General features: G+C 37.8%; 1 protein-coding gene across 1 annotated transcript in view; it reads left to right on the forward strand.

Moving 5' to 3' along the window:
• Positions 1–13,368, forward strand: part of LOC139474304 (uncharacterized) — a 103,744-nt gene that overhangs the window by 52,955 nt on the left and 37,421 nt on the right. Inside the window, exon 2 of the mRNA XM_071257259.1 lies at positions 9,435–11,484. Coding sequence (XP_071113360.1) covers positions 9,435–11,484 — 2,050 coding nt within the window. The remainder of the gene's footprint in view (positions 1–9,434; positions 11,485–13,368) is intronic.

Here is a 13,368-nt window from a genome sequence, read left to right on the forward strand (position 1 = left end):
ATTTAAGACAGCGTCAGTCATTTGCTATACAAACAGTGCTTTTTCAAACCGCGATCTAATTAAGACAGCGGTATTATCTGTTACTAAAATCTGCACAAATGTTCTATTTCTTATGTAAAATGCTGTCAACATAAAGAAATACAAATTATTTCATAACACTCCAAATATAGTTGCCATAATGAAAATAGTATTAACGTATTATTGTCACGTGCAATAATACTGTTCGGTAACATTAGAAATATTTTCAAACCGCAAGAATACGTCTTACGGGCTCAAAAAATTCAATGAAGCAGTGGTAAAATCTATCCATATATACAAAATTGTAAAGTTTTGGAAATACCAACTATACAAAATTGTATATTTTGGAAATACCAAATATACAAAATTGTATATTTTGTATATATTGGAATTTTCCCTTGTGTTGGTACTGTAAGTTTTCCCGTTCTTTAGACGTTCTCCAGAGATCCATGTAACAGAGGTATACATCGCGGTCGTCAATACTCAAAACTTCATTACCGCTTATTTTAATCGCGATTTTCTTAACAATCGCACGACCTAGGTTCTGAACAAGCTCTCTGTAAACATCAGCAGAATTTTAAATAATTGTAAATGATAGTCGGGCAGTTCCTGGAAATAACACATCGTGAGCTCCGAGATTAGGAAAGCGAACCAGAAGTGTTTGATTCTGATCAATGGTACTCAGGTTATTAGTTATAGTTACAGACTGACGAATTGCTTTGACCCCTTATGGATCTCGAAGTCTACATTGTGGGTTAAACTTGCGTCCTTTTTGCGAAGACATTGTTATATTGAAGTTATGTAACCTTATGTTTGATATAAAAATGGATGATTTTAATCTAGATAACTTTGATAATCCGAGGACAATCGAAGAGGGTACTGATGAAACCAGCTTTATGAATCTTAACGATGAACTTTTGCAATCAACCGTTAATGATTATTACGATGCCTTAAAAGAAAGCCCAATTGGTCTTGACTATTCAAAGTTGCTATTCAAAGTTTACGATAGATAGTAAAGGAATATTGCGACTGCGTGGCTCACCAGACATTGTTCTTATGAATTCTCGTACTTGTAAGCACCTAGCCATGTCTACGATAGCTAGTAAACATGGCATCAACACTGTTCGTAATGAATTAGGTTTTGTAGATTACTCACGAGGAAAACTTCGAAGACTACTAAGGTTCTTCGGACTGTGTGATACACAGAGAAATCTTTGATACCTACTACGATAATTCCACGTTACAGGTACCATCCTCGGAGTACAGTATTTGGGAAAAACAAGGTCTTGACAAGGCAATGCAAACAATGTGGGGAGAACTCATCAATAATACAGCCAAGCTATCTGAAATCGACAAGCATATAGCTTATGAGAAAACAAAACTTGAACAGGCGGGCGATGAATTCAGTGGATGCCGCGCTGCGGAAAGATTGCATAACTTAGAAGACGAAAGATCAGCCCGCCTCGAAGTGGCTTCGAGTAATAGAACAGCACTTCATTCACAAATCAGTCGAATTCGAGAAACTCTCAGTCAAGTCCTCAACGATGATACCACACTGGCCGATAAAATTAAAACATTGTTCAGAGAAGAGGGGATAACCATTGCCAGTATTTTAACCGCATTGGGATTTATTATATCGACTTTGACTCTCGCGTTAACCGGTGGCAGCTGACCACCTACACCTGCAAGTGATAAAGATGGTGTAAAAGAGTGGATAAAAAAGCATTTAAAAGCATTAGGAGAAGCACTAGGAAAGCTTGCTGGGAAAGTCACATCTGCACTTCCCGGTATAAGAGGGAGTATTGTTTCCTGGCTCTTGAATTTATAAGCAAAGACCACCACTTGGCTTAGTCAAAACTTGTGGGCACTGATCGTAGCAATTGCAGGGCTGTTGTACTTATCCGCTAAAGACTATTTATCCAAATCAGTTCATTTAGAACTATTTATCCAAATCATGAGTAAACCAACCGCTGTTTTTTCATCGATATGTTGATTTTTAGCTGCAATATGTGGTGGCACTTGTTGTTGTGGGTCAGTAGATGGCTGTAGTGTCTGTGGTTTTACTATTCCCATTTCGCCTGTGTTTGTTTGTGTTATTAATTCGGTATTAATACCTGTTTTTTGTTGATCGGAAGCAATAACAATTTTATTATTATAACCGACCACTTGACCGATCTTAAGTTCCATAATACTCAGAGACATGTATAGTCCCGGCGCATAAACGTAGTCTACTTTGGATTGAGCGTACTGTAATACATCTTGATAATACTTTTTAGAAGATGGTATATCAACTGATGAATTAATAGCATCCTCTACGTTTGCGACAAACTGTTTTTGTGCATCAAGCGCCGTCCCAGAACCAATTATTCCCGTTCTTGTTTGCGATTGTGCACCTAGAATTGCCCATACATAAGTTCTTATTGATTCATTAACTCTTACAACTCCTGGGCTAGTAAAATTATTTTCTGTTTTATCATTAAGAAACTCATTCCAAGCGTTTGTGGTATCGTTCAGTTGTACAAATTTTGTAACAATATAAGCTAAACAACCCTTAAAGCTCATAAGATCTCCTCTCCAATCGTTACTCGAAAGTTCCCAGCCATGATAAAGATATGTATTCTTACAAAAAGATGTTTTTTCTGTAACAAGTTAAATGGATTGAATGGTTGATGAGTTTTTTTAACTAAATCATCACTTTCTTCTTTAACAGTTCTTTGTCCACTGTACGGAACACCTAGACCATGGTTAAGTCCTTTAATACGCCAATCTTTACTCGTAGAAACATTAAATTCATAACAAATACGTTTGAAAGCCATCGTATGGATTATTTGTGGAATTCCATGCTCGATCCTGCGGTAATGGAGCACTAATTTCTTTAAGAATACGTCTACTCTGATAGTACACGTGAAATGATAAAACAGACTTATTTAGTTCAAATCCTGGTGCATAAAGAGATACACCACTTCCTGTTGTGGCACACCATATGGCAAAGTTTAACTGGTTCTGCTAAAATTGCATTGGATTGTGGAACCAATCGTGCACCATTTTATCACTAGTTACCGTGACCCTGTATTTTTCAAATTAGCACCAGAGGCACTTAGTTATGTAAATTGATTTCATATTTAAGTTATGATATAGTATCATTGTATATTTGATATGTATGTTACACTCCCAGGAATAACAAATGGTCAGTCTATTCAACTGCTTCATACTATCATTAACTCGGATGGTCAACTTGAAGTCGCTATCTGCGCTGTAACATATTACCCGCAGTGGATCAATATAGGTGCTGCGAGATATAATAATCAGGTAATACTAATAGATAATGACAATATAAAAGGCAAAAACATTATTATACCTGATGGGTATTACAGCGTATGCTCACTCAATGATGAAAGTTTTAATCCTAATGGAGATATTCTCACACAAAATGAGTCGAATGCTGAGAGCTATTCCAGTCAAAGAAGAAAAATACAATAGCGGTAGAACGGAATCTTTCTCATCATTATAATATAAAAAATTTAAACAGGGTATTATTTCAGACCTCAAAATTTCGGTATTAGATGTAAAACATCAACCTGTACATATAGGATACTTGAGTGTAACACTCCATATTACAAATAATGGTTGATTCATCAGGCCCTGGAACGCATATCCTTAGACAATGTAATACAATTGCACTTTCCGATCTCGGAGACACAGAAGAATTTGGTAAACCTGGTACCGATGGCAAGTTATACGCTTTACACTTACAAGATAATGTCAACAAGCGGAAAGAAGTTGCATTCCCAGTTAATCTAGGAGATTTAAGCGATGTCGACTTTAGTAGACTCAATAGAAACACTTCATACAATCTTACTAGCAACGATGATAATAAATGGACTATGATCAAACAAAAATCGAGTGGCTACTGAATATCGTCATTATCCCACCATATGTGATGATGGGTAAGGCACATAATTTAACTAAGATAATAAATAGTGGGATCGTACTCGGGGCTTATATCCAATCAAAATGAAAAAGTGTGTTAGTCTCTCCCCTGCCAGAAAACCCAGGTCATATGTTATTGAGTCGTCCAGCAACAAAAAATGTTAGTTTAAATTTGGTTACTGAATTCAATGTTATTAAAGATAACTTGAAGGATATACCCGATCATTCTACAATTATTATTGAAGTCTTGTTTGGGGATGCATCAGAAGATGCCTTCGAGATATTACTAGGTCTTATCAATTAAATGGCTCAAGCAACACGAGCGTCGACATTGCAGTATTATTTATATGGGAGTATCACCCGTTGCAACCCTTGAGGGGGTCCAAATTATTAAAGGTGATAGCATATTTTTATACATTTAATAAGGTTGATGTATACTCTCAAAACATTGAAGCAAGACCAATTAAAGACTATTATATATTATATGGGTTTACATCCGGCGCTCGATGAAGCATCTGAAAAGATGCATACTGTTGATTGATTTCGATTACATCAAATAAGCGACATAAAACATCAAATAGAGAAGGAGAGGGAGACTTGGATTGTATAAAAAGTATCACAGCCGTGAATGCTCTCGACGGAGTTGACACTGATCTTGTAACAGCCGGCATTGGACTTAGTGTAGCCGGTGTTGGTTTATTATCAACTAGAATCGCCGCGCCTATCGTACTTGGCATGGAAATAGACGCCGGAGTCTCAGTGGTATCATCGATTGGCTCCAGGTGGTGGTGAGCTAGAACCAATTTAACTTAATATCGTGACGATCATTGAATCACATCATCATTTTTGCTTAAACAATTCCATCTGTAGTAGCGGTATGGGTATATAAATCTGGCTCCAGTGGGGTTGCGGCAGAATCCTCATTACCTATACTACTAACATCAATAGATGGCATCAATCTGTCGTGGCAGACTCCTCATTGGCTATCTGAAACAAAAGGGGTCATTTACACCGACTCTGCAGAGTCTGACCACGACCTACAAGCTTACGTAATTGAATCAAATAAACTCCAAACCAGCCTCAAATAACTAATCTACTAAGGATCACCAGAAAAAACCCACAAGGTCCCTGAACAAACACCTCCACTTTCATCCTGACTTTCAAAGGAACCAAACTTCCTGACAAAATTACTTTTGGATCAATCCATTGCAAAGTGCACAAAACGAGAAAATACCCAGTCCAATGTACCATCTGCCACCTTTTTGGACACGCACAATCAAATTGTAAAAACCTGGACAGATGTTTCAAATGCAGCTCCGAGTTCCATAACAGCACTGAGTGCAATCAACAACCCTACTGTATAAACTGTGACCAGTATGATCATACCGCCTTTTCAAACACCTGCCCAGTCTGCCAAAACCAAACCCTATCAATAAATAAACACCTCACAGCATCTGACCTCCCTGCCCCTGCAAGAAACCCAAACTCCAAAATCTACAACTGGTACGACAGGGAATTTGACCCCCCCACCTTTATCCTACGCATCCTCACATGACGACAACGACGACCTCCCACCACCCTGCCGCCAACCCAGGATGCCCAAGCCAAGAGCACCAAGCTCAGGTCGCTCTGCTAGCCTAGCGTCGTCACGGGGTCGTAGGCAAACACAAAACAAAGGCAAAACCACAACTCCAGCTACCACAGCCAGCCATGAACAACCACGCCCAGGGCCACCACCACCAGTCACTACCAACGTAGCCCCCCCCCCAAAAAAAAAACAGATCAAACTCAAACCTCCGTTCAATACACACAGCATCACCAGTTCACACAGCAATCATCCAACTACAAAACATCCAACAAAATCGCATAGAATTCATCACTGTACTAACTCTCTCCATAGTCCAGTGGAATGCAAATGGCATGATATCCAAATCCCATGAAATCCCACTAATAAAACTAAATAAGCTCAACCCACAAATAATAGCCATTCAGGAGTCTAAAATACCCAAGAACAAACAATTCACTGTACCAAGTTACTCCACAATAAACAAATACCGCACATCAAAAAATCCAAGCGCTCCACATGGTGGCCTAACACTACTGATACACAACACTCTTGGTTACCAACAAGTTCCAATTGACACTCCTCACTTAGAAACACAAGCGTACACAATCTCAACAGAAAACACTAATATAACATTGATAAACATATACCATCAAACCACAAACCCTTTCGACAACACAGATCTTGAAATCCTAGCAAAGCACATCACAAAAAATACTATATTGTTAGGAGATTTAAACGTGCACCACCACAGCTGGACTACTAGAAACCACACTGACAAATTTTGTAATCTACTATACGCGTGGGCAGAACAAAATGATCTCATAATCTTAAATGACAAATACCCTACCAGATACAGCGGATAGGAAAACGAAAACTTCCTCACTGCAATAGATCTGACAATAACTACCCCAAATGTGGCAAGTAAAACTACATGGGAAGTATTTGACGATCCATGGGGTAGTGATCACTTCCCAATCTCAATAAATATCACAACTGGTTCAAGTTATATATCAGAACAAACTTCACGAGATCCAAAATTTAACTACAAAAAAGCAGACTGGGAGAAATACAACTTGACCATCCACAAATTATAGATTCAGACCCTGAAATCTTTTCATAAAAATTAACAAAAGAAAATATCACTATAGCCACCAAGTGTATCCCCAAAACTAACCCCAACCCCAAACGAAATAACGTTCCCTGGTGGACCCCAGAATTCAAAGAGGCCAGAAGACAAAGAAAACGAGCATTTAGACGCACAAAAACCCATCCACATGAACTCCAACACGCAAAACAACTACGAAACAGTACACATGTTAATAAAAAACACGAGAAAAGAACACTGGGAAAAATTCTGCAGTACCTTAAACGCAACAAAAAACAATTCAAAGGCCATGTGGAGCAAACTAAAGGCAATAGACAGTACCAAAAAAACACCACACATCCACAAAATAGACAACCTTACTGATAACAAATTAAAAGCACAAACATTAGCTCAACACTACCAACATATAAGTACTAACACAAACCACTCCCCTTCGCTCCAACAGAAACTACTCACTACACCTGATTACATCACACAACCACCCCAAGCCCATATACCCTACAACGCACCCTTAACAATACACGAGCCTACACACGCTCTCCAAAGCAAAACCACGTCGTCTGCTCCAGGAGCAGATGACATAACTTCTATATTACTCAAAAACCTCAGCATGCACGGAAAACTTCTTCCACTGAAACTCCTCAATGCAGTCTGGGATACCACACAAATACCTACAACATAGAAACAATCATTTGTAATCCCAATAAAAAAAAATTTAAAAACCCCACAGAACCCAGAAGCATACAGACCCATATCACTCACATAAAATATGTGCAAAATCATGGAAACAATAATAAAAAAGACTTCAACACCACATAGACACAAACAATCTCTTACATGCAGACCAGAGCAGGTTCACGCCAAACAGAACCACCCTAGATCACATCATTCCAATTGAACACGAAATCAGAGTAGCCCAGGCTTCAATACAAACACTATCTTCTAGCTATATTTATCGACTTCTCAAAAGCCTTTGACATGATCTAGAATGACGGTCTAATCACTAAATTGTCAAACAAAAATATTAAAGGACGCATGCTAAACTTCATACACAACTTTCTCAAAAATCGCACCATAACTGTAAAACAACACACTTTCTGACCCACATCCCTTCCAAAACGGTACACCTCAAGGCAGTGTCCTTTCTCCAACACTTTTCAATCTTATGATCGATGACATATTCACAGACATCCGCTCAACAATCAAAACAGCTAAATTTGCAGATGACGCATCACTTTGGACTTCACACAAAACACTAGGTACAGCACAGGAACACATCATACAAGCACTCAATGATATTGAAACATGGGCAAAGGCATGAGGTTTTAAAATCGATACTGAAAAAACAGTAGCCATACTCTTCAAAACACCTAACATGCAAAACTACTCCCCACCCTTACTCTAAATAACTCCCAAATCAACTACAGCACACAAACAAAATTTCTAGGCCTAATACTTGACCAACACCTAACATACACACCCCATATCAAACACCTCATCCCAAAATGCAACCATGATCTCAACTTAATGCGCAGCATACGGGGAACAAGCTGGGGAGCAGACCAGCACACGCTACTTACTGTCTACAAAACACTCATCCGACCCAAGTTTGAATATGCCGCACCCGCATGCGATGCACTCACACAAACAGACTCCAAGAAATTAGACTCAATTCAATACAAAGCACTTTCAATCTCACTAGGTACAGTATGAGGCTCCGCACTCACATCTCTCTTAAAGCTCACTGGGGAAATAGCTCTCCCCCCATCCCCTCCCTCACTTACTTACTTACTTACTTACATTGGAGATTTTATGTGCGCTTTTCGACTGCAGCGTATTTCGCACACAGTCCCGGCCAGGCCATTTAATGTGTTTTCGAAAAGGGGAAAAAGTTGTTTGGCAATCCCCATCCCCTCCCCAGTGGAATGATACATACATCCTTACCTTAATCCAATCAAACGTCAAATAGCTCACTAGAACAGAGTAGAGCACTTCCGTAAAAACAATAAACAATGTTTTCTTAAAAAACATAACACAGTTTAAATGGGCGGATACAGGGGGATGGGGGGGGGGGGGGGGGGGTGTATAAATTACCATCAAAGACAATAAATAGATCTTAATTGTGCACCCCCCCTTTTCAAAAAAGCTGTATCCGCCCATGGTTTATATGTTTACTCTGCTGACTGGCATTAAGGAAGTTCAAAGGCAATAAAATAATTGAACCAACAACAGTTCACTGATTGGTATGCTGAGAAGGTGTCAACAAGCTTGATGCGAGTTGGTAGAACTCTTGCCCCAAGCAGTGATAACTCACCGGATGGCCATTGTGTAATTCCTATTCTTTGAATGACATTGTTATATACTTGTTACAACTGCTGCTCAATAAACTGTGTTTGTGTTTATATTCAAGTTGGTATTTCCGCTATCCAGAGTGTGCAGTGAGGCCGTCTTATTGTTGATAGTCATTTGGAGACATAAATGCAAAGTTAATTAATGTGAACAAAGACCACTCGCATTTTTCACATTTAATTCACGCTCGCATTAATTTCAAGATTTACAGTATTTGATATAATTTCTTTTGGATGTCAGTTTAGATATTTAGATACAGGGAAATTTAACATTGGAAATAGTCGCCATGAATTGGATACCATGTTGCATTGAACTAATGATGTGAGTTGTTGACATACAAAAACTGTTTTCAATATATTAGGTGAAATACATATCCTGTCTTTTCCAATCAGAATCTTTTATAGAATGCAATACATTATTCAGTAATAACTATGTAATTATTTCAGTTTCTTTCTGTTATTTCAGGTGGTTAAACAGACAGGGATGGAAGAGTGTGTTGTGATAACCTATGACCATTTATTTGGCATTCTTGGAGAAAATATTGATCCGCTATCAATATCCTTATCTCATCTTGGAACTTGCAAAATATTTATTCTGTTTAGGCCTGTTAAAAGCTATAATCTAGTTAAAAATGGATTGTTTGATACTGTCCATTTCTTAAATATTTTGAGACATTTTCACAAACAGGCAACATTTTGTCCAGGAATATCCATCAAATTCCTTCAATCTGACACCCACCCTAGTGCCATTGCACATTATACACATCCTTTTCCACGTTGTCAGTCTGTTGACTGTCCAGTGTATGGGGAAAAGTCAGATGGAAAGCTGGATTGTGGTACATGTTTTCCTTGTAATGCCTGCAGTTTGCTAATGGTTAAGACATCTGACAAAAAAGATTGCGTACAGGATATTGACTTGCCAAATGATACTGTCCCACATTTTGCATCAAAAGAACATGATGTTAGCAATCAAAGGAACACTGATTCATCCCAACCCTCGCTTTCAGAAGATTCAAGTTTTGACAACAATGATGATTATGATGATGAACTAGTGGTTGAAAAGATATGTTCATTCAACAAGAGGAATCATGGAAGGAGTTTGCTGAGAGAAAATCTTTCAATAGTTTCAATGGTTCCTATGAAACATCCTCATAGAGAAAGAAAACTTGCCTCTGTTGGTGGTGAAACCATATCCAATTATGTAAAAACTAACAATTTTGATACAGATTTATCATATGTAAATCAAACAAATTGGCAAGAATATCCAAGTGTACAATTAGATAACATGTTGAAAATAAGTATTTGTGAGGCTTCAAACCAAACAGGAAAAGTGACTGAAACCAATGCTGTGGAATTAGAAGATGATTCCATAAATGTATCTGAAATAAATAAAGAAAAGGACAGTGGCAGAACATGCAGTCGGATGAAAAAATCCCATGTTACAAGTGACCATCCCAATACAGTTTCTGTTGAAAGTAATAACAGGTTACATAGGTCTAATCGGAGAGAAGTCAGTCCCTACCATGGTCAAATAGTTGAACCATCTTCAAATTCAGGGATGCAAAAAAATGATACAACACAGAATATGTTGTCTCAAGAAAGCACCCACTCAAGGAGACAATGTGATTTGAAACATTCAGCGTTACATATTCCAAATACTAGTGACTGTAGCATGGAAAGAGTCAAGAACTTCCCATCAGGTATGAAAAAAATGCCTTCTGCCACTCTCTCTGTGGGAAGTGTTTTGGCTTCAAAATCATCCAGTGTTGCCAAACAAAATGTTATTTTAAGAGCATCTTTGCAAGGTAGGACTATCAAGAACAAAAAGCCTAGTATGGTAAATGCTACCTTAAGACTAGATGATGTGATTGCACAGTTGAAAAAGTCAGTCAGTAAGCCTCAGCTTTCAGTTTTAAATCCACAGTTAGATAGAGTGCAATGTACCTCACAAGAGACAAGAATTGAGTCAGTCCCAGGTCAAGTCAGTGATGAAGAATCTGAAGTCAATAAAAGTAAGGAAAGAAAATGGCTCAAAAGAAAGCGAAAACCTTCTGAAAAAGTAATAGAATACCTTGAAAGTTTAAAGTGCAAGAGTAATGAAAGAGAAGTTCTCAGTAAAATAGCTAAGAAAAGAACTGGAAAAACTATCCACTCAAAATCGAACAGTGTTGCTGTAGAGATTGAGAGTTCTTTCCAGCCCGACCCTCTCGAGTACAGGAAGACTTCAAGGATAAACAACAAGACAGGGTCCGTGTCAGATCAGAAAAATGTGACTGGTGCCTCAAATAAACATATAAGTTCATGCTCGGAACCAAATATAAATGCTTCTGAAATGTTACAAAAGTCTCAGAATAGTAGACCTTTGAAACTGTCGCACACCAAAACAGAAAAGGCTACAAAAACTACAAAAAGGGAATGCATCAAACATATCCAGACAAACCATTCTATTGACAAATCAATGGTGAATGATGATGATGATGATCGGACTGACACAGAGCCGCTGCTGAAGACTACAGGTACAGTGTGCATGAATACCTCCTATTTGTTTATTGATACTTAGTGAGAATGGTATTAAATTTGTTCCTGAACTATTTACTTCTGTCAAATGTATTGAATAGGGATTGTTTTGTTAGGATTATGTTGGAATTTCACTGCCACCTCAGCATTTTGGTGTTTTTTATAGGCCTGAGGAGTTGTTTTGAGACATAGATCACCACTGTAAAGAGTCAAGGTCATCATAAAGATCATAGCTTGAAAAACTTTTGTGGAACTTTTTTTATAGCAACAGTTGCTCGAGAAGGTGTAGGTCATTCAGCACAATATTTATAAAGGAAAGGTTATTTGACAACTGTCTAACAACTAAGGTCAAGGTCATTGGACAATTATTGCCAATTTCCTCATAATCAGGAATCTCAATGAACAGACAAAAGTGTGAACTACAGGTACGATCGAGTGGGGTAAATGTTGTGCTTAAAAAAAGACACCTTGACAAGATCATCTCATTACATTATTTGCACTGTGCAATAGATTCAAATCTGCTCCTGTTATCCATAGAGAATTCTTTACAATAACAGGAAGGTGAATTTCTACATCTACCATGAAAAAAACAGTTCTATGCAGCTCGCATGAAAGCAAGTTGTCCTGTGAAGAGTTTGAAATCTACAGGCTTTTATCGTCATGACACCTTCACTATCTTTTTATCAGTTCCCTTATTTTTTGTCAGTAGTATATGCTGAATAGATACATTAGAAGTGTGTATTTATTTAATGACCAGTTCTCGCTATTCTTTTTCATGTTTTTTCTATAAATGTTCCATGTTTAAAGATGGCTGTAATGATAACTTTGATTTTTGTGAAACTATGGGCAATTGTGTTTATTTCTGTTCATGGAAAATAATTGAGTTGATTTATGTTGTTATCAAAACAGCTGAAATAGGACTGTCAACTAACTGTACCAGTAATCACCATTGCGTTTACACATTTATTACACCGCATGTCCTTTCTCCTGTTATATTTGGGCAAGATGACTTTGTGCATCTATTCTAATATTTTCTGACTGAGTCAATTTTGCAAATCGTTTTTTGATAAATATTTCTCTCTTCTAATGAAAACTAGCAAAAGTAAAACATGTCATGATTATGTGGACGCTAAAATGCAATTTTTGGGCACAATTGGCACAATATATTCATACTTTGACACCTAACATGTTTAGGCATTGCAAAATGGCAAACACACAGGTCAATATAAGGTTCACACTGAATTCACATGGAGGCAGTCATTTGATCTACATAGAGAGTGAAGAGAATGAAAGGACAGATGGTCCTTCAACAGTCAACACTGTCGCCGATGTCCTCAGCACCAATAGAAACATCCATAACCACCACCGAGACGATGTTGGACTGTAATAAGACACAGTGCAACCAAAAGTTTTATTTGACAGCTTTATGTAAATTGTGAGCGAACAAAGTACTGCCCTATATCTGAATGACATAATGACATGAATATTATAATTATGTGGTTATGTATAATGTCACACATTTGATACAAAAAGTTACTTGTTTTATCTGGTGAAAATCAATGTTTCGCTATAATGTCAAAACACATGCTCAAATAAAAAGGACATAACTCTACCATGCTTAATTGTAAGCAGTAGTATGGGTAATGGGAGTTCTGGACCACTTCCACAACAGGTTACACACAACCAAATGTTTTCCCATAGACTTCTATAGTAACGTTATATTTTTTTTTAAAATAACTACCGTATATCGCTGTGTATAAGGCGAGTTTTTCGTACCTAAAATGAGGGGTTTAAGAAGGGGGGTCGTTTTATACACGGAGTCGAAGATCTCACATTTTTTTCCACTGGCAATGTCAACCGGCGTCCGATAGCCAGCCCAGCAT

The sequence above is a fragment of the Haliotis cracherodii genome, unplaced genomic scaffold, assembly GCF_022045235.1.
Source record: "Haliotis cracherodii isolate W230 unplaced genomic scaffold, xgHalCrac1.p SCAF_3, whole genome shotgun sequence".
In the NCBI taxonomy this organism is placed as follows: Eukaryota; Metazoa; Mollusca; class Gastropoda; order Lepetellida; family Haliotidae; genus Haliotis; species Haliotis cracherodii.